Consider the following 22,254-nt stretch of genomic DNA (forward strand, 5'->3'; position numbering starts at 1 on the left):
AATGATAATAAGAAAACGTTGAAGATATTTTTCACAGCAATACAACAGGTGGTAGACGGCCCTCCCACCTCGCCATTTTTCTTGTCTTTTTGAAAGCTCACGTTCATACGCAGACACTCGCACACATTCGCAGACTTTGACGGAGGCGAAAAGGGGAAACAAAAACGCGCCGAAATCCCTCAACGTCACAAGATTTTCGAATTTTCGTGGGCCATTGAAGAGCAGAGTTTTGTATTTTCAGCAGTCACATGATCGCAGTATTTAAGCCAATCAGCATGATAACGGCTTCACACACACACACACACACACACACACACACACACACACACACACAAACACACTAAAGAAACTTTCACAACGTTTTTTTTTTTTTATCTTCTCACTTTCTTTCTTTCTTCTCTCTGTGTGTGTCTTCTCTCATTTCAACACGTTCGCAGAGAATTTCCCGACGAATGACGAGAACCAAAAAGAAGAAGAAAAAAAAAAAAAAAAACACAAAAACAAACAAACCAACAAACAAACAAAAAATTAGGTAAGAGGTGAAGGTGGTGTGTGGTGATGCGCTGTGTAAAAAGGAAGAGGGATATAGAGGCGGGCGAAAATATTACAAGGAATGATAGCCAATGCTGGTGAGATTTCCGTTCGCTTTTTTGTTGTATCAATAATATAATATTTTAATTAATAAAAAAAAAATTAAAAAAAAAAAAATGAAACAAAGACTCGATTCCACTCATCATTATCTTTGTCTGATGTCTGATCATAGTCGCCAATCGATTATTTTAGTCGCAAATTGCCGGGTCAATCTATGTGTGTGTACGCGTGTGTAACTCATTCGTCATCACTGTTGCAGAGGTAGAGACTTTTGGAGAGGAGGGCGGCCACACTCTGGTCCATGATTTGCGACATCACTAGAGCCAAAAGCCGTTGCTCGAGTTTGGCCAGCAACGGGCGAGACTCGGGGTGCCGGGCGATGTGGAACACGGTCGATGCCGCTCGTCGCAGCATGTCCAGGCTCGTGCCCATCGACTCGGGATTCTCGCGAAGCGCTTGGATGCCATGTTGGCTGGCCACGGCCAGCGCATTGGCTTCGGCCTGTTCGACAAACGACACCAGCAGGGCCAGACTGTTGTTGTGCAGGGCGATCAGCCGGGCCATGCCGGAATCGGCGGCCGATAAGTAGTAAAGCAAGTTGACGGCAAACTCGCGAAGGACCTGGTCCTCAGTGCGGCAGAGCGACCGCGTCAGGAAGTGGACCAGTTTTTCCAGTCGCGAAAACGGTGGCGTGGCCAGGATCAAGTCCATGTTGCAGTCCATGACCATCAATTTGCACAAGGCCTCCAGACTGAGCCGCTGGGGGGACAGCAGCGACGTCGAGTTGGGACCGAATGAACTGAAAGGATCCTGTGACTGGGCAGACGGACAGATGGCCCAATGGAGGAGGCCGTCAATCACCGGCCGAACAATCTCTTCGGAATAAATGGACAGATCCAGCTGACCGGCAATGTTTGACATTATAACGAGGATGTTCTCGCGCAGGGCCAGCAACGTGTCCCACCACCAGTCCGTTTCGCACTTGCTCAAACCCGAAGCCGATCCTCTGTCGGCTAGCGAGTCGACAGAGGCAAAGTCGACATCCTCTTCTCGGTCGTAATTCTTTTGGTGCGACGATCGCAGCGGATGGTCGTGATGAAGCAAAAGGATTTTGCCAACAATGACCAGCAAAGTGGAATTTTTGGCCAGCTCTGATTCGTTACTTGGCACAAAGCTCAGACTGCGGAAGATATTGGATAGGGCCAGCGCACGCCGGGACAGAGCGTCTTGACTGTCGTCTATCAAATAGAGGCTACTCTCATCGCGCGTGTAACACTCGTCCTCTTGGTCGTCCGTCTTGCGTCGCTTCAACGTCCCGTGCGGGTCCCGGATAATCAAACGGTTCCCACTAGGAAGAGTCATCACTGTCGACGAAGACTCTGCTGGCCGGACTGGCGCTTTCGCGGCCGCTTCCTGCCTCCCTTCAACCGATTCGATGGGTTCCTTCTTCACCTCCGCTTCTTCCAGTCTGCTTGCAGATGGACCGGCAACAAGTCTGGCTGCCTCTTCGGCGTTTGGCTGTTGGGCAGCTTTTTCTTGATCCGGGGCGGAAGAAGACACGTCTTCTTTTTTGATCCGTTTGAGGACGTCAGCCAAATTGCGACTGGGCTTTACGAGACAGTTTTTCGCCTGAACGGACGAGTTCGACGTTGGGTGGGATGGCTCTTCGGATCGCTTCTCTTTCACCCCGTTCGGTTCCAGCTGGCGTTCCGTTCGTTCGTTGATTGGTTCCACAGTGTCACCCTGCTGCTCTGCCGCTCTCTTGTCCACTTTCTTCAGCACCCGAACAAAAGGGACAATGTTTAGTTCGGCCGTAAAGTGCGTGACAATGTGTTGGGTGGTGTCACCGCCGCCGATTTGCCATTGGTCCATGCCACTTTCAAAGCCATCGTGAACGTCCCACTCTTTCTTGACATCGACAACAAAGAGTTCCTTGTCTCTAGGGACGACGCCAACTTTTTCGCCTCGACGAGTGTTCATGGACCAGTCGGGTCCGTCGAGCAAACGGACGCTGTCCCCGGACAAATCACAGTTCTTGACAGCCCCTAAATCTGTGACATCCATCCCGTCGGGCTGCGCTTTCCGTTTGGGCCAGTTCCACCAAGCATCTTCGTCCTCGTCCACGGCCGTCCCGCTTGTCGCTTGGCAACTGTCGGCCGCCGGTTTGATACATCTTTGCTTCAATTTGTTTTTGAACTCTTCCACACGGTCGAACCCGATCTCCATGTCTTCCAAGATGGTGAATATCTGCGACAGGCAACGGCGGAAGTGTTCCAGCAGAACTTCCGTCAGACCGGGCATGTAGGCCAGACTGAAATAATGCACGCTGGAATCGTCGCACAGCAACACGTTCAAGATGTCGATGGCCCACGTTGATTCGGCCAATAGACCCGATTTGAGCGCCAGATAGACTCTCCAGGCATCGACTGGAACTACATCAGCGCGACAAAGGCGACGGCGCTTGGCCATAACAGGCACAACAGCTTCGACCGAATCTGGAGGGAAATACGATTCGCGTTTCGCCGAGTAGATTGGCATGTTAACCGTTGGTCCAGGTGGCATGCCCTGTGGAAAGTTGACGGGTCCGGGCGGACCCGTCATTGGTCCCTTGCCGGAAATCGGTGGCATAGGGTAAGGTTTCCCGTCTGGAGCGCGTAACGATGTGTAGGGCGGCCGAGGTCCCATGAATGGCTGTCTATTGTTGGCCATCGTTTGCGGTCCAGTCCACGGTTGCGGCTGTTGCGGCGGAGTTTGCTGCTGCGCCGGTTGTTGTTGCTGCTGCTGCTGCTGCTGTTGAGCCATCGAGTTGTGTGGGGGAACGGCAACTGCCGTCGGAGGTCCTTGCTGATGGCTCGTTCCATTGATTGTGGTAGCCGGAGTAGCCGGAATAGGACCAGGATATCTTTGAGCTTGATCCCACGCCGGGTTCCGTGGTTGCGGCGTTCCAGTTGGCGGAACCCAAGGAGCTCCTACTGTCTGAACGGGACCAGGACTATTACCCTGCTGTGGATATTGGTTCACGAAGGGCGTACTATTCCTCCAACCTGTTTGCAAGAAAAGAATGCAAAAAATTAGATTCCGACATTTTTATTCGATGAATTGATGTAACAAAAGAAAGAGCCGACGGAAGCGGGATGCAGTTCTGCAATGAATGGCGGGCATGCGAAACGACGACGACACACACACACACACACACACACACACAGACAATTTGAAAAAAAGAGTGCTGTCACTCGCCTGTTGAAAGATTGCTACAAAAACCCATGATTCCACCCGCTCCACCACTCGCCGTTTGATCGCTGGAACCAGCCGTACCATAAGGTGACCGGTAAGCTCCGTAAGAATCTGGGTGGAGCGCGCCGATTATTTCGACATTCGGAAAAGGAGAAACCCAAAGTTAGAGTCGAAGATTATATTTAACCATTGACGACTTTTGCACGAAACCCCCTAACGGCTATGCAAAAGAAAAACAAAAAATGTCCATCACGTCCTTACCGAACGAAGGTTGTCGTGGTTGTTGATTGGGAGCCGGACCAGGAGGACCGTAAGGTGGATACGGTCCCGACTGCGGCTGCTGCTGGTTTGGTGCGCCAGGGGCGGAAGGAGCATTGGGATTGGGTCCAACTGCTGCACCCGTTGCACTACCGACTGGTGGGTTCATACCGGTCGGTGCAGGAGTGGATTGTCGTGGTGGCATACCAACCGGGGCAGGACCAGGAGTTCCCGGTCGAATGATTCCTGGATAAGGCTGACCGGGAGGTGGGCCCAAACTGGATGGTGCAGCTCCCACCGGATAAACCTAAAAAAAAAAATAATAAGGTCAAACGTATTATTTCAAACATAATATTCAGAATAAAGTTCTCTGATTAGTTTTGATTTTAGTGACATTAACAAGACCAATACACGAGTTAATGAAAAAAAAAAAAAAATATTGGAATCAAGCGCTACGTAAATAAATAATAATAAAACAAAAACTAAAATATGATTAGAGGGGAAAAAAATTTAAACATACAGGCTGTCTATCAGAAGGAGGCGGAGCCAACAAGGTCGATGAGGCCAACAATTGGCGAAGTCCACCCCGCTGTAGTTACAGATGAAACCACGTTCCAAATGAAATTATGGTCGGAGTGAGATTAGGCGAAGGGAAGAAGAAAAACAAAAATCGGAGAATGAGAATCAAAATCAAAATACAAACGAAAAAAAAAAATAAATAACGGAAAATAATTTTAGAAAACTTAATAAAAGGCAAGCCATTCAAACAATTCTATTAAGCGCCATGCGTCGTATTACTTTCGTTAGTTTAGTCATGCTTTGTTGCCAAACAGAAAGACGAAATATGCAAAATCTATTAAAAAAAAAAAAATTAAAATCAATTGAATTACCTGGTACTGATCAGTTTGTTCGGGATAACCAGGAGTTCCCGGATTTGGCGCCGGACTGGGAGCTGGACTGGGACCGGCACTTGTACTGCCGGGTTGTTGAGTTTGCGAAGGCTGCGGCTGTTGTTGTGGCTGCATAGATTGTGCGAGGGGTGACGGTGGCACCAACTGTGGCCCCGTGGAAGTCGTGGTGGCTATCGTCGCCGGATTGGAACTTGACGTTGATGTCGGTGTCGGAACGTTGACCGATGCCGCAGGAGGTACAGGCGGCCGTGGAGGGTAAGGCCCCGATACTGTCGCACTTCCTGGGACGTGATTGGGAGGCATGAAACGGCCGTAAGGATCCGAAGGTGATGGCCCAGGACCTGGACCCGGCCCGGGAGGTGGAGCTTGTCCACTTGGCGGTGCTTGAGGGTTATAAGGTTCCGGATAGGGAGCTGAATACATTGTTCGATTTGGTGGGGTCGAGAAGGGAGGATACTGCTGGTTATTCGGATTTGGGTACTCGTTCTGGTACGGATGGTGATAGCCTCCCTGGTTTGGGTGATTGCCAGGATGATTAGCATGACCTGGATGGCCAGGATAGCCTCCAGGTCGTCCAGCCATTGTATTGTACATTGAAGGAGGCTGTTGCTGCTGCTGCTGTTGTTGTTGCTGCTGTTGCTGTTGCTGCTGTTGCTGTTGCTGCTGCTGCTGCTGTTGTTGCTGCTGTTGGTGTTGCTGCTGAGCAGATGAAGGAGGAGGTTGTTGATGTGGCGGATAGCCGGGATGTCCACCTCGGCCGCCATAATGCTGTTGATCGTCAAACGGATTGCTAGCAGCAATGTTTTCTCCAACATGCGGTGGAGGGTAGCCGGGATAGTGTGCATTTGGGTAGCCATCCATTGAAGGGATAGGAGGCACTCCCGAAGACGGAAACGAATCCTGACTGTTGGACGATCCAGCCGGTGAGGGCACGCTTATCTTAGGTGCAGGTTTCTTCTTAGTTGTAGCCTCCACCTGGACAACGACAACGGATTCATTAATGAAATTAAAAAGAAAATCAAAATAGTGTCTACGGTTTGTTGAGCCACGAGAATGGCTTACCTGATTGAGTATAGGCTGAGGATCGACGCCGCCCCGATCAAATTTGCACTCCCATGGGAAGAGGCTTTTGGTGTAGTGTTTACGTAACGTATAGGCGGCACTGGACGAACCACCGATACCAAGCGTCTGAGCAATGTCTTTCCACGCTTTGTTCTTTGTCACTTCAAGGAAACCTCCTCGGTCCCGAACCAGCAGGTACAAACGGAAGAGGTCCAATGGATTCTTCGATATGGTAGGGCAGGCCGTGATGGGGCTGCCTTTCTCTTCCATGAAACGCAACAACTGATCGAGGAACTTCCTTCGATCCGGATGGTCATCAAAATCGTACATCCGCGCAAGTGCGTCGCTCATGTGTGAGGTTTTCTAAAAAAAATGTTATGAAATTGATAGCACGTGGTTAGAGAAAAAGCAAACAAACAACCAAAATAGAAGTTGTACACCAGGCGGCAAAATGCACTGATTTACTTTTACCGGGGAGGATGGTGTAGGCCGTGTCGAGACATTCCAATTGCCTACACCTGGGCCCGGACTGTGTACGTCATTGTATTCTTCGTGTTGCGAAGATAAGGAGGCTGGACCCGGGCTGGGCACAGTGCTCTGCGGAGTTGGTGGATGACTGAGCATTTGGTGCGGCGGCAGCGGCTGCTGCTGAGAAAAGGGCGGATGATGGGCGGACGGGGTCATTGGCATTGAGCCGGTTTCTTTGCGCGAACGTGGAGTTGAAGGAGCCGAAACGTCGTCACCAGAAGCTGCCGACGTGTTAGACAGCGTTGACTGCTGAGAGGCTTCGTCCAGTCCTGCCACACCGTCCGGTCCTGTCGTCACCACATTGGTAACAGGAGAAGCTGCCGACGGAGGATGACCTGTGGCACATTCAAGACAAAAGGGGGGGAGGTCAACATCGTTTATGAACCCAATTTGGCTGCCTGATGCAATATCTAGTACCAGCCATGCTGCCGGCATTGTTCATGCCAGGTGGTGGAGGATAAGGCCCCATATGCTGCTGCTGTTGTTGTGTTGGCGGTTGTTGCGATTGCGGAAGAGAAGGCGGTTGCGGCGGCCCTTGAAGTGGCGCAGAAGGAGCTGGGCTGGGCGACGAAGCCATGCCGTACATTTTCTGTTGCTGTTGTTGTTGCAAGTGGTGTTGCAAGTGTTGCTTCATGTAATGAGGCGGAGTGTGAGACGGGCCAGGAGGTCGCGGCCCAGGAGTGGGCGGACCAGAAGGTGGAGGAGCGCCTTTGCCTCCATGCACCGGCATTGGACTGCCCGGCGGTCCTCCAGGCATCGCATTGGCTGGACCCCAGTTTTGCTGCTGCTGCTGCTGTTGTTGTTGCTGCTGTTGTTGGCCGTATTGGCTCATGTTGGGACCACCTTTGCAAAAACAATTCATACGAAACGTGTAAATAAGGATACGAAATGGAACTAGAAGTACATCATACCTGGTGGATACCCTGGGTAAGGTGTCGGAGGCCCCATGTGTGGGGTAATCGATCGGTTTGGACCAGGGCTAGCAGGTGGCATCGGATTTTGGTTGGCATTACTGCTATTAGGTGGCATTCCGGCGCCTGGCTGCTGCTGCTGCTGTGCTGGCGGCGGGGGCTGCTGCTGATGCTGTGGACCATAAGATCCGGGAGTAGGACCATAAGGACTTGGGCCTCCCGGTCCCAAAGGTGGCCTCGGATGTTGCATGTACATTGGATTGGGCAGGTACTGTGGTTGTTGCGGCTGGCCGCTTGGCTGCTGCTGTGGATGATGCATCGGCTGTTGCTGTTGTTGCGGCTGCTGGTACGGAGAGCCACCCATTTTGTATGACGGCATACCAACATGTGGCGGAGGTGGCATCGGCTGCTGATACGCTCCTATATAAAAAGGCAGATAGAACAATAAGCATCAGTGACCACATATCGATAAGGCTTAGGCTGCACAGTTGAGCTACTTCTGGGGGCGTCATCGAACCGCTTTGTCCCTCTCAAAAGACCCGCTTCCCCGTCATCGATCCAACAACCTTTGACAGCGTTGGCTATTCTTTTATTATTTGTTTTACAGTTTTCCCCGTTTACACTGATAATAGGTGATCATCAATGATGCATACTCGAGAAGACATCGACCAAACTTTTTTTTTCCTCCACACATCCGCCTACGATGGAGAAGGAAACCGAAGCAAACTGCCCTTGACATTCATTGGGTACGAAAGATTAAAAAAATAACAAAAAAAAAAAAAAATTAAAAAAATAAACAAAAAAAAAAACATCAAGGAAACACAAAAGGATGGAGGTGGGTACGGAGAAAACCTTAAAAAGGAACTCCCTCCCATTTTCCCTCTCTAGACTTTGATCATTTTCTGAGGTCGTCTGACAGTCTGCGAAACAGGTGCGCGTGTCTCTCAATCTCTCTTGCCAAAATTGACAGTGTCATTTATAACTAGTCTCTATATATATACACATGTGAACTATTATACCTTGGGCTGCCATGGGGGAATGACTCATACGCGCCGGTCCGCTATTATTATTGTCCGATTGGCTCCCCGGACTGGGCGAAACGTGGCTGCTGTTATTATTACTGTTCGGTGGTCCTGTAATTTAAACAATAAAGAAAAAGAAGAAAACAAAAACACCATTACATTCAAACTCTATCGCTGTCTGCACGATTTCTTTGACTTTGTCGTTTTTTTTTTTTGGGGGGAGTCTTCGATAACGGATGACCACATTCTTATTTCTTTCAGGGATAGGAGGTTATTGTTGCGTATGCTGATGAGCATAAATGAGACAAGGGCTTTCCCCAAGGTCATGTAGCAGCAGCAGCTCCGGATCAACGTGTATACACACACACACACATCCAATGCCATCACAAGCGGCTACACTTGACTTGGCATACCGCGCCATGATTTGCTTTTAGAATGGGAGACGACGACGAGGAGGAGGAGGGGTGACTACTAAAAAACTTCATTGGGGGATACCCCACAACATTCTAACCATATGCTTTTTTCCTCTTTGAACTATCCAATTTTTTTTTTCCGCGTGTTTTCCTTCTTTTTTTTTTTTTTTTTAGTTCCAGTCCAAAAACAAAGACTTGGAAACAATTTTCACGCTCAACCGATTCCAACGCTCACAATCCACAGTCACATTTTTAAAAAAGGCTAAAAAATTGTTAAGGAATAAAAATAAAAAAAAGTGTACAAACCAAGAGCCGGTGACATGGACCGACTAGCTGGCGATGGCGCAGGAGGAGGCCTTCCGACAGCCGGCGAAGCGACGGCCGTTGACGAGCTCGTCGTTGGCGTGCTGCTGCTACTACTACTGACGGCGGCTGTTGACGTGGAAGTTGTCGTTACAGTTAAAGTCGACGTCGACGGGCTGCTGCTATTCCGTTGGATGCTGGACGTCGTAGCGGCCGTGGTGTTATTCGCTTCGGCAGATGGCTCTCCAGATCCTGGGCCACTGCCCTTGACGGGTTCCTGCTGCGATGGTGGCGGCTAATCATTTGGAAACAAAAACAACATTTTCTTACATTAGAACAACATTTGCCATTAAAATATTTTCCAAGAGAAACGAAAAGGTTGAAAGTGGCAACGAATGAAGTGGATTTGAAAGTACACGTCCACTTTTCAAGACCCAAACATCATACGGACTAGTAGTGACATCTACATGAAAGTTGCCAGACGAAGGGGAAAGAAAAGAAAAAAAGAAACGATCTTTGGCCGACGGAATGTCCATTTGAAAAATGAAATTTCGTTTGTCATCCGATGGACTCAACGTTAACATCCAGGTGTTGTCGTGTGAAACAAAAGGTGACCACTCTTAAAAGTCGTGTGATTCCGGTATTTCTGACCCGATGGGAAATAGAGAGAGAAAAAAAAAACGAACATCGGACTTAGACAATGGCGGTCGATGTAGGAGAGCGAAGCGGTGTTGAAAAAGAAAAAGAGACAACAATCAAAGAAGAAAACTCACGATCGGCACACGAGTTTAGATAATCACACATTCGCTCACTCGCCAGCAGACACACACAGATATACAATACACACCGACACACACACCGCACGGCGAAATCCACATACACATACACACACACACACACACACACCGGTCGATTCAATATCAAACAACACGGAGGTTGAGAAAGTCTGACGGCGCCCCCACTCGATCCGAGGCAGATTCGACTATACACACACCCGAACCCAACTGGCCAACTCTGCCACTGGCGCGCTGTAGTAGAAAGGAAGGGAGGAGGAGCAGCAGCAGTAGGAAAAAGGAGAAGGATGGGAGTACCGCCAAAAGCAAAGGGGAGGAAAGATAAGGGCCCCAAACGAACGGTTGGCAGGCAAGGCAGCTTGGGGGGCTTCATGCGCTTTGTATATACACTATATATATATATATATATATGACAGCGTGTATACTGGACTCGACGACTCAAGGTTCCAGCCCTGCTGCGTGTGTACCATGAGGGGAAGAAGATTGTGTGCTGTGTATGTGATGGGGAAAAAGAAACGGGCAGCGCAGAGAGAAAGGGAGGGCATTATAGAAGCGAAGGGGGGAAAACGGGCCACAACGAGGGGAGAACGCATCCTGTGTGTGTGTTGCTGGGCTAATGCACACACTTCCCCACGGCTTTTGGGGTCGAGTTTTTCGACGAATAGATGTGAAGATGGCAGCAGCAGCAGCAGCGATGTGTACAAGAAAGACAGAGAGAAATGCGCTCAAGAGGGAGAGAGAAAAAAGGTCCTCCCTCTCTCTCTCTCTCTTGCTATACACTATTTACTAGATTATATATCCAACAAGGTAGACAAGCTCGGATGGAAAGATGGGGAATGAGAGATGGAAAACGACGAGAGGTTCGGCAAAAAGGGGGTCTTTTCAAATGGGCATTTTTGTTGTCGAGCTCTCACAGAGAGTCGGAGAAAAAAGAGAAGCCAATCGTTCCATGCCCATGCCCCCACGGTTATATATCGACTCGGCAGCAGCAGCACGAAGGCAACAAACAAAGAGAGTTCTTATTTTTCTCCCTCGGCGTTTGCATCCGAGACTCACTTTGTTGTTGTTCCATATTTCGAAAACCGGGAATTGCTGTTTGAGCCGACAGACACCACCTGAGACACGGAACATGGGCCCCAGTTATGGCCGACAAAATTTGTGTAGCTCAGCCAACGGACCTTGTCCCAAATTGAACAGATGGCACCATGCGCCAAAGTACTTGGGACACCATCAGCAATTTTTTTTTTTTTTTTTTAAATTTCGAAATCTTTGTTTTGTTTGTTTCGTCTATGAAAACTCGAAATGCAGCAGAAATATATTTATGTATAAAACATACTAAATGTGAGTGTCTGTTTTCGTGTATCAGAGACGAGCCATCGGGCATCTATTCTATGCGTAGTGCATACCACGCGGTGAGTTGGTGAAACCCATTTCCCCTTCCCTTAGTCTTTTCTTTTTCCTATCCCTTTCCCATTTTTTTTTTTTTGCTGGCGTCAGAGTACGTCGGCCATTTTGGATGCGAGTTGAGCCAATAGCATCAGTCCCTTGGTAAAACGGACCAATCACAAGCGAGATAGCAGATGAAACACGCCCCCTCGCTTCCCACCACACACTACTCGCTTTGGGTTTTCCAAGAACCACAGTCATCAACCCCACCTCCCAAAGGCTCGGGTAAAAATCTTCTCACTGATAGAAGAAGTAAAGGAAAAAGAGAGGAAAAAAAGGAGCTTTTTTTCTTTTCTCTCAACCCCGTGCCTCTTATTTCAGCGGTCTATCTCCTTTCTACCGGCATCGTCGCAGTCGAGGAAATTTCCACCACGAGGCACCAAATATATAAATATAAAGTAACCGGGTAGTAGTAGTAGTGGTGGTGGTGGTAGAGAAGATAGATAGAAGAGAGAGAGAGAGGGAGAGAAAGAACCTCTAAACCGTGACAGGCCCCCCAAGTCCAGCTTAGAAGCGGTCCTTTTTTTTTCTTTCTTTCTTTCTTTCTTTCCCTCCCCCTTCTCTCATTCCTTTTCTGGTGAACGCGCCAGCAGCAGTCGACAGGAAAAAGAGAGAAGAAAAAAAAAAAGATGGGGGCGTGTATACGCTGTTAAGGAATAAGGTAGAATGGAAAAAAGAAAAATCATGGCGGGAACGGAAAAACATTCCACCGGTTTACAAAGGAAAAGGCTCAAAATGTGACCCACGAAATTCAAATGTTCGTTAAGGTTTTTCTTTCCAAATCACATTATTATCGTGACGAGAAGTAAAATTCAAAAAGAATATTTTTGATCCCCCCTCTATTTGTTCAACTCGGAAAAACATCTCCGAGAGACGAAAAAAAAAAAAAAGATGGCGGACAAACGGTCACTCTGGCGAGTGGAATAAAAACACGTCAACGAGTGCTCCTAAGGAGAAAAAGCTCTCTCTCTCGCGCGCGCGCACAAGTGATAGGAGAAAAATGCGCGTCTTTCTTTCCTCCACCCTCCCCCCCTCATCCACTCATGTATTAGTCTGTGCTGTCTCTTCCACAACATCATCCGACGGATGGATGAGAATTGGAGGAGAGCGCGTCTTCCATCTCTCTTTTCGTCTTTTCTCTGTGAAAAAAGAAAGAAGACTGAACCCTCCCCGTCTTTCCTGGCTCTTTTCCCATTATCAGAACGACAGTCTCTTCTCTAGACACGAACTTCTTGCGCCCGTTGAAGCATATCCTTCTGTCACACGTCAAAGAATTCTTCCAAACTACATTTTCGGCTTTTGAACTATTTTATATTTTTTTTTTTTTTTTTTGTAAGTTGTCCATTATGAAAGGAGAAAGGTTCAAAAACAGTTAGCCAGCAGGCAATTAAAGAGTAAAAAAGGAAAAGTAGATATCAATCGTTTCACAGCGTAAAGCCAGTGGTGATTATCTCATTGGGCGGAAGAGGGTCAAGTCAGCGCGTGTCGTCTGCTCGAAAAATGCGATTCTTTTGCCTTGAACAATTGCCACAGACCCCTATGTCTGTCCGGCATACAAACAAACAAATAAAAGAAGAACGCGGGCGGAAATAAAAAGTACCGACGACGAAAAAATAAAATAAAATAAAAAACAGAAGAAAGGAGAAATAAAAAAAGAACCGGGAAGCATAAAAAAGAGCCTCGAGGAGAAACGTCCGCGTCGTTTATTATCGCCGTCGTCTATCGACCCGCACGCACGAAACCCCTCCCCAGTCAGGCTCCTCCTTTTTTTCCTTTTTTTTTTTTTTTGCCCACTGCTGCTGAAATTGCCATCGCTGCATGAATCGCTTCTTTTCCTCCTAGCTGCCTGGAACACGTCGTCATTCTTTACCAGTATTTTTTTTTTTTTATATCCATCCCAGGCACGGTACTTTTAACACACAGACACGCTATCTGAGTGTGCGCAGCAAACATAGCAGTTCCAAAATGATGACGACGTCACTCAGACGATTATGTAGACTTTTCTCTCTCATATTTTTGTGTGTGTTTGCATCGCTTGCAGACGAATCGGAGAAACGGCGGGAAAAAAATACTAACACGAATTGTTTTCTTTAACGAACTGACAGCTCGTCAAGTTCCCCCCCCCCCCTTTGACAGAAGAAAAAAAAGGGAGGACGCTGCTATGCGCCCTCCTTTGGCGGCCATTTTCCCCACTCTACTTTCTAGACGCTACACGACCCGAGTCGTAGAAGAAAGAATGTCATCGATTAGAGAGAGAACGATTCTAACGAATTCGACAACGCACAGGAAAAAAGAAATCAATAAAAATGAGGACATGGATTTGAATTGCTCCTTTTTTAAAGAACCACGTGGAGGAATAAACACTCCTTTCAAACAGTTGTGTTTAGAATAATAATAATAAAATGGGGGAGAGAAGAAGGAAAAAAAAAGGACAGGTGGTGGTACGCCGGTATCGGCGGAGTAGCGGGGTGGGGTGAGATTAAAATGACGTCATGTGAACGCAGGCTGTAAGTATGTGTATGTGTGTGTAGGTCAAGGTCAGGAATCCCATCCAAACTCGTCACTTGCAACTTAAACAGTTCCTTCCTTCCCATCCTCCTCATTCCATTTCATTAACAATAGACCATTCCAACCGGATAAACATTGGAATTCCCTACTCTGCCTCCAGCCCCTCAGTTTTACTTACACTACTGCTTGTGTAGGGCTCGCAAAACAAAATGAGATAGATTCGGACAAGTACGCTTCCTTTTTTCTTCTTCTTTACTATCGGATAACCCTCAGGCGCTACCGAATCATATCACCAAGAAACATTTTTTTTTTCCTATTCAGAATTTGAACTGAAGAACCTGGTAAATAAAAAGCCATATCTTTTTCAATGGCAAGAAAAGAAGACAATAACGATCAAAAACGTACGAGAATAGAAGCTAAAAATCTTAACTGGCGATCGTCCAATGGTCAAAGCCAGAAATATCAACGATACTGGCCAAATAAAAGGTCGTATCGTGCCATTTCCTTTTACTAGCTTCTGTTTTTTATTTGTGCCATACCCATGTTCTTACCTGCTGTACTGGTCCTCCACTAGGCGTGAGGGCGTATCGTTGCTGTTGGATTCCATGTCCTATGGGGGCACCAGGTCCGTATGAGGGATATCCTCCTCCCTGAACGAGCACAAGAAAAGAAAGAGAAAAAATTGTAATCAGTCGAAATGAATCCATCAACGGTGCCACCCAGAGTGAGGGCCAGACTCGAAAGGGATAGTTTATGCTAATAGTGACGTCATTCCCTCCGTGGGGGGTTGCGTTTCAACGGGACAGGCAGAAAGGGGGTATTCCTCTTTGGCTATATCTTGCTCTAAAAGGACGATCGTCACTTTATTTCTTAATCACATTCATATTTCCCTCCAAGAAAGAACAAGAGTTTCCAGCTACTTTCTCCTCTTTCGTTTCCTTTTAAATTGCAACCAAACCTTCATCGCCAATATAAAAAAAAAGGGGGCTCAAAGAAATGGGAAAAGACAGGGGTACAACGAAAGAAGGATGCCTGTCAATGACGTCACCCCCTCCCCCTTCTCTCTATCCGTCACTAATAACGGGTCAGTAAACACGGCCACGTGGCTCTTTTGCTCCACACTCAAGTACACACACACAGTCACACATATTCCACGAAGTTTTTGGCAAACAAAATGTTCGATCACTCACTCGGCCTTCTTTCATTCAGACCCCTAGCTCCGACCTCCCATTCCATCTACGTAAATAGTTTGTGATTAAAAATCGTGCTCATCGAGACCTCTCCTCATCAAGATGCCTGAACTTAAATTATCCAATTCATTATGCGCCTCATAATTAGATCAAGAACCATAATAAAGGTGGGTGTGGACTTGCAAGATGACAACAACTAACGGGACGATCTGTTCATTACTCAACAGAGCCCACCCCCCAAACTTTCCTTGAACCATAATGATTCATTATTTGTGTTTAATAGATGACTGCCATGAAATCAATATTAATCTAGTCAGATGATGCAACGTGCATTCTTCCGTTGAAAAAGAAAGTTTTCTACTGAAAATGTTGGGTTCGTGCTCTATCTTTACCTGCTGCATCGAGTTTGGTGGAGGCTTGAATCCAGGAGCAAAATTCCTAGGCTGTTGAGGCTGCTGCATAGGCCAGCCAGAAGCTGGATGTGAATTTGGTGGTGGTGGCTGTTGTTGAGGATAATCTCCATAAGGATATCTTTGCACTGGCACTCCTGTTCCAGGCTGAAGAAGTTGGTTTAATGTTGGTGTTGCATATCTAGAGGGAGGATAACCCTGTGCACCACCACCATGATGAACTGGGGGATAACTCTGCACAGGTCCACCACCAGGCCTGGGCATAGAATTCATATACGCCACTGGTTTGGTGGCAAGGACAGGAGTTGACACATTGCGAACCAGGTTGCTGCCTGGATACTGAGAGTACGGGTAGCTGCCCTGCTGTTGCAAATCACCCTGCTGCTGTTGCTGATGAACATAGCTGTGAGGAGGGTATCCAAATCCAGATTGGGCATTTTCATAGCCAGCAGAAGGGGAATCTACAGGATATCCAACAGGAGGCTTGTAGTAACCCCCACTTGATTGCAACTTGCTACTTTCGTTCATGTCGTGAGAGCCATTGTTGCTAACAGGGGTAGAAGTTGGCCCGTTGGAGCTATTTGTCTCCATCTCTCTCTGAGCATCCACCCCGTTGGTGGTGGGGCCATCCAAATCTTTCATTTCTGGCCCATTTCTGGGAGGTTCCACTTCAGCTTGGGTGCTGGCCATGGTCTTCTACTTTATAAAGTCAATTCACAACTGGTTCAGTTCCATCTTGAAAGAGTGAGCTTTAGATGGGTACGCAACCTGAAAAGAACAAGTAAAAAAGAATGTAAGTTGCATTTTCGAAGAAGATGTTTCTAGAAATGCCTGTGTCCAAAAATGCTTTACTGTGAGAAAGTACTAACTAAACATGATATTGGCATCCATTCCTAAGACTTACGCTCGAGTCGAGAGAATTTTTCGAGCAAGGGGAGTCTCAGTTAAAAGCACACTTGGCCTCTTATTCCCACGCTGAACGCGTCGCTACAACGCGAAGTTGGGCACTCACAATGGGTAGCACTGTGTAGAACACTTACACATTCACACTAAAAACACAAACCAACACACACTTGATCACATTTGCACACGATTTTTCCCTTTGAAATCCTCTTCTTTTCTTGTACTCCTCCTTTTTGGTCTTGTGGTGGTGGTGAGGAGAGTTCACGAGAACAGAGAGAGCCGGAGCGCGCGCGACGCTTGGGTAAAAGCTTTTTCTTTCCAACTGACGTAAGCGAGTCAGCGCCGCAAGGTGGTGTCCCACCGACCAGAGTGTCAAAATTGCAAGAGGCGCGATTCAAACTTTACAGACAACACACTCAATCGACGTAATTTGGGCTGGCTGGTGAGGCCTGTACTACTCGGCTATGCATCTTTTCTCTTGCCGGGCCATTGTCGTTTCAGTTGTTCACTTTTGGTTGCTGCTGTCTGATGCGATGCCAGCGCCACCATTAGGTACAGCGCCTCTTCTCTCCCAAGTTTAGATTCGCAGCAAAAAAACGAAGAAAAAAATGCTTCTTTAATTCTTTTCCGTAGTCATATCAACATTAATTTCTCCTTCAGCCAATTTCTTTGTAACTCATATAAGTGCCTAGTTTGATCAGAATTCGTAAAAAGCTGTATAATAGGCTTAAAACTTGAAAAATGCTTGGAACTGTTTTGATGAGGTATGCACGGCGTAGGGATACACAAGGGCTTCATTGCCGTCCGTTCTCTCTCTGTCCTCTTGCACACCACACTAGACGACGAAGTAGAACCGCGCCATGATAATGGCGCTATTGCCGACGGGCGGGAAGGTTCTGTAATCCACAGTCAGTCTCTTTTCTTAACGGCCCAAAGAGAATTTCAACTGCTTCTACTCGAGTCTTTCATGCAATTACACGTATAACATCATAGAAATATGAATTTACTACACCCATGTTTAGTTGTTAACGTATTTTCAAGTTAAAAGATTCCGAGCGACTAGATGCATAATTTTGAATCCATCTGGCATTTTTGGTTGTCGGTTGCTTCATACCAACCAAGACGGGCGTAGAAGGTTTCGAAAAAAAAACAAGAACTTGCTAGCCCTGTCAAACAACACCTGGCGGGCATCGCAAATTCATTTTGTCTCGACTGCTGCTCTCGTCTACCTGTTGGTTTTGATTAGGCTTTTCCTGACTAAAGTATTTTTTCTTTTCTTCTCCACATATTGACATGTTGATGGACTATACTTTTTATAAGCGATCGCTTACAACATCGACTCTCATTAAACAAACTTCTTCAGATGGCGACAGAGACGAAACTTGCGTTCCCAGTTCGTTAAGCCATCAATCTCAAACCAGAGAATGAACAATAAAAAAACCAAACAGGTTTTCTCAACCGAGTGCTTATTTTCCACTGTCGGTCCCCTATTTTCCTATTCATTGCAGCGCACCTGAAGCAATGCGTTACTTGCCGCAACAACTGAATAGAAAATTCTTGAAGAAGACATTGTCCAGTGTTCTCTGCTAAATTTGGATCGCACAGCACATTAGACTGGACATCTACTAATGCCATCAAGCCGGCCAAAAAAAAGAGGGGATTCCGTGAAAAGAGGTCCATTGAAATACGTGAGAAGATGGCTAATAAAATAACCAATCCATAGTGAACCATCATGTGGGTCAAGGTCACCGTACACGAAAATAGCTTTAAAAAAAAGACCATTCAAACAAAGATAGACATTAAAGGAGGAAAAAAAAAGGCCAATAAAAAAAATTCCAAAAAGGATTCGTTGAAGATAGAAAACAAATAAAGAAGAGGAAGGAAGTGGTGAATGAATAAAGGAAAACAAAGATGTCCCGTAAATGAAAAAACGTAAACCATTCAGTCGCTGGCAAGCAACTTTTTGGCAATTGCATGTGTGCCAATCGTCACTTGTATTCATCGTTAGACTGCTTGCATTTGTTCGACGTGCATTTTTACATAAATACAACTATTTCTACGGCATTGAGATATATTTTTCTACACATTTTCCTTCCGCTTGTGGCTGGTAGGGTAAAGATCGTCTTTTTCGTTAAGTTTCAATCGGTCCTATTTTTTTAATTTGAGATGGCCGGTTACATGTCCTTGTTCATAAAAAGAAGACGGGATTGGCAGTGTAACTTACGAAATGTTTGGCGTAGGAGAGGAACACGTTCCACGCTACGGTAAAAACGTTGACATAGAGAACCCGATAGACAGCCGGAACTAGTAAAAAGTTTATCAATTGGCTAGGTGGCCAGACGATACAGTCTGTCTGTGACGATGGATGTAGTTTTGGAAATACAATTTAAATATTTGATGGACACATCTTTAAAAAGTCGAACACGAATACTTACTAAATACACCAATAGGAACTTTGATTTGTACTCCTCCCAGCCCTCCAATACTGAACAGCCTTCTAACATCCCGGCACCAACGAAGAACGATGCGGACGAGATGGGAGAGCAGATCAATTGATCAGCTACAATTTTTTTACCAACCGTCGTTAGAGTTCTTCCCGGGAGAATTCGATCCAGCCACGTATACCAAAGATGATTCGGTAGTCCTTGAACCAGACCAACCGTTCCCATTCGACCTGAAGAAATATTGCAGCAGAACCAATGAATTTTTTAATCTTCGCCTTTGACTGCATCCATTTCGTCCTACAAATAGAAATTAACGCCATCTAGCGTTATATCATTACAGGGCTGCGTTTTAGCAAAGAAAATGTTAAACCTAAAAAAACAGCACGATTTTAATAGGTCTTACGTAATATCACCAAAAAACCTCTCAATTGAAGTTTTACTTTTAGTGTTTACTTTTTTGTAGCATTCTTCCTGTGTTAGAAATATTAGCTTAATGGTATTATTGGACATACAAAAACTAAAATGAAATCAAGAACATGCAAGGTCCCAGAAACTCTGCAATTATATTGTTATGCAAAACATTGCAACTTTTGACAAACAACCAAATCTTTACTGTTAACTGTAATTTACCTATTCGATCAACATCGATAGAATCATTGGTTTGACTAGAGTTGGTGAACAGTTCAATCCTTTGTTGTATGACATCTCCAGCAGTTAGAAGAATTCCACAACTAACAGTATTGGTAACCCACAGGTACCGTCCGAAAAGCAAATCTTTCAACTTGTAATACCGAGTAAACATTATAAATAAAGAATATACTTTACAATCACAGCTAAACCCAAACCCTTGCCCCAGCAAACCAGAGATTGCTTACTCACTCCTACAACGTACTTTAGCTAAAGGCCAGAACAAACCCAATATTATTAGGATAAGTTCTGGAATTAAACTACAGATCACACTATTAGCTCATTTTAAATGAGAAACTGTACTCCTCAGTTCTCACGAGACTCGAACGTGAGGAATTAGCGCAAATCCCTCTTCAGTCTCGAGCTCTCGACTCCAATCTAGCAGTCGACGTGTCCGGCATTCACATGATCTCCACCAGATGCCGTTCTTGCACATTAATTTCACATAATTTTCATTCGACCATAGATTGAAACCAATAAAAATAAGCAGTATATCGCTACTGATGCATCCGTATGATAACTTCGTTTAAGATCCTGAGGAAAATTTTACATGGCTTCAATGAAATGGAAAGTTGCTTGCGAATGAACTTAAGTTTTAAATCTTATACGGTTACTCAGAACACTCAATTCAACTAAAAACCAAAAGAAAATGTATAGAGATTCGGATCGCAAATTGTGTATTGATCAATCCACGGAATCAGAACATTCATTTGTGTCCCATAGATTGAATCAGTTTCTGGTGTCGCTCAATTCGCGGGTACACTGCTTTCTTGGCCAATCCCTTGGTTCTCTGTAAGATAAATAGTTATTTTTAGTGAGATACAGATTAAATTAAAAACCAATTAGGAAAAATGAACAATCAGTTGGAAGTGCATGTTTGAATAGATCACGTTTTCACTTAATAGGTGGGTAGATTTCATCACAGTGAAATAAATTTGGATTAAAATTATGTTCTCCATATAATTATTTACCTGTTCAACCTTCTTCTTGCCATAAGCGATCGATGCCTTGATCTTGCGTTTGGCTTCAAGGGTAGCAACAATATCCTGGTATTTCCAGCCAACCTCGTGAGACAGACGACCAAGACGACAGTACTACACCAAAAAGTCTGATTAATACAGTAATAAGTATGGCAACCTTAAAATCTTACCTTGCGACCAGGAGACAGGCAAATGACCCTCAAAGCATTAGGAGCAATCTGCTTCTTGACACGCTGGTAGCGAGGGGGAACACCTTCAAAAGCTCGCACTCTCTTCAATGCCTCACGACCTCTCCAGGTCTTGTAGGGCAGCATTCCACGTACTGCTCGCTTGAAAATCTTGGATGGAGCACGGTGGTGGAAAGGACCTCTAGCAGGGTTTACATTACATCTTTTCCGAAGGAAGCTCAGAAACTTCAGCTTGTTCCTAAAACAAAAAGGATATTAATAGGTCTTGAAGATTCTTTGAAGTGTTTGCAATTAAGTAGCAGCATCAGTTGGTAGTGCATGTTATATATGATCACCAGTTTCACAAAGTTTGGTGTAAAGTTTCATCCTTTAAATAATAACATTTACAGTTATAAAAATTATTTTTATTACCTGAAAAAGGTACCAGAGATTTCCATTTGCTCAGCTCTAAGAACACGGACCTTGTGTCCATTGAGGGCTGCTTTGGCACAAATGGTTGCCAATCGTCCCATAAGATGCTCTCGGGCATCGATGATAATCGGCTATAGAAAAAAGAAAAATAATTCAAATGGTCTGATTAGCTCGAGTCTGAAAATGCACTAATAATCCAGTATCTAATAGGTAGCGAAAGTTGATATTTGTATATCTGACACGTGTAAAATGGACGCCATGGTTGCTTGTTAACAATAGTTAGAAAAATGTCTGAGTTCTCTAGTAACGATGGCATAACTTGAGATTAAACCAAAATAGTTTTTAGACTAAAAGGGTAAATTGCTCGAACGAAAAATAATAACAAGACGAATTAGATAAAAGAAAAACCTTGTTCGTGAAGCCCGGCATGATGGCTAGAGTAGAAGACCAAGAAATGGGTTGGTGGAAGTGGACTCTGGGAAAAGGAAGTAGAGACTACGTAGTCAGTATGAGTGTTTTTGAAAAATGCGCTGCAAGATTTAAATTTATTTACCAACGTAATAAACAGAAAAGTCTAAGTGTATGTAAAATTATATACAGAGTTTTGAGTTAAAAATTTGGGTAGAAGAATTATTTTAGTTTAAATTAAAATAAATTTAGTAAATATTTGATTTGGATAGTATGTTGACTCCCAGTGTCAAGAGGGAAATTCAAGTAAGAAAAGAGGGGGAAATGACAGCTGTATTGCGATTGAGAGCACGAAAACCAAATGGTCTTTGGTATGACACACAATTAAAAAAAAAAATACAAATAATTATTGAAATGAAATTCAAGTACCAAACATTTTACCAAAAAATTACAAGTAAAAGTAAGGAAAACTCAATTTGTTCTGATTTTTTTAACAATGTGTACACCGCCATTTTTTTATTTCAAAGCAGCATAAATTTTAACTATTTCATTGATGAAATGAAAGAGATATTTCTATGTAATTTAATTAGAATTTTCTGTTTTATAATATATATTAGTGGTTTCAAATGATTTAATCACACTTGCCAGCGAA

General features: G+C 45.2%; 3 protein-coding genes across 7 annotated transcripts; all 3 read right to left on the minus strand.

Annotated features, from left to right (window-relative positions):
- Nucleotides 1–214: 214 nt before the first annotated feature.
- On the minus strand, nt 215–17,244 carry LOC116926672 (trithorax group protein osa). 5 transcript variants are annotated; one of them, XM_032933602.2, is made up of 14 exons: nt 16,486–17,243; nt 15,564–16,349; nt 14,533–14,631; nt 9,237–9,528; nt 8,515–8,628; nt 7,496–7,915; nt 7,002–7,427; nt 6,522–6,919; nt 6,057–6,419; nt 4,974–5,969; nt 4,604–4,672; nt 4,087–4,390; nt 3,829–3,936; nt 215–3,635 (listed from the first exon to the last, which is right to left on the minus strand). In XM_032933602.2, the coding sequence occupies exons 2-14, from the start codon at nt 16,269–16,271 to the stop codon at nt 829–831; spliced, it is 7,104 nt and encodes a 2,367-aa protein (XP_032789493.2). In that variant the 5' UTR covers nt 16,272–16,349; nt 16,486–17,243; the 3' UTR covers nt 215–828. The 5 variants fall into 5 exon arrangements, with proteins under 5 accessions (XP_032789493.2, XP_032789494.2, XP_032789495.2 ...); XM_032933603.2 differs by having other exon boundaries at nt 6,528–6,919; nt 16,486–17,242; XM_032933604.2 differs by lacking the exon at nt 4,604–4,672 and having other exon boundaries at nt 16,486–17,244.
- A 1,185-nt stretch (nt 17,245–18,429) lies between these two features.
- Nucleotides 18,430–20,010, minus strand: LOC116933556 (mpv17-like protein 2). Its single transcript, XM_045176604.1, has 4 exons — nt 19,559–20,010; nt 18,920–19,158; nt 18,709–18,837; nt 18,430–18,632 (listed from the first exon to the last, which is right to left on the minus strand). The coding sequence occupies exons 1-4, from the start codon at nt 19,728–19,730 to the stop codon at nt 18,564–18,566; spliced, it is 609 nt and encodes a 202-aa protein (XP_045032539.1). The 5' UTR covers nt 19,731–20,010; the 3' UTR covers nt 18,430–18,563.
- Nucleotides 20,011–20,275: 265 nt separating this feature from the next.
- LOC116926678 (60S ribosomal protein L13a) lies at nt 20,276–21,757 on the minus strand. The gene is made up of 5 exons (XM_032933609.2): nt 21,603–21,757; nt 21,195–21,325; nt 20,766–21,021; nt 20,587–20,709; nt 20,276–20,405 (listed from the first exon to the last, which is right to left on the minus strand). Exons 1-5 carry the CDS (start codon nt 21,621–21,623, stop codon nt 20,322–20,324), a joined length of 615 nt encoding a protein of 204 aa, XP_032789500.2. The 5' UTR covers nt 21,624–21,757; the 3' UTR covers nt 20,276–20,321.
- Between the last annotated feature and the right edge of the window lie 497 nt (nt 21,758–22,254).

Source organism: Daphnia magna, linkage group LG7 (genome assembly GCF_020631705.1).
Source record: "Daphnia magna isolate NIES linkage group LG7, ASM2063170v1.1, whole genome shotgun sequence".
Taxonomy (NCBI): Eukaryota; Metazoa; Arthropoda; class Branchiopoda; order Diplostraca; family Daphniidae; genus Daphnia; species Daphnia magna.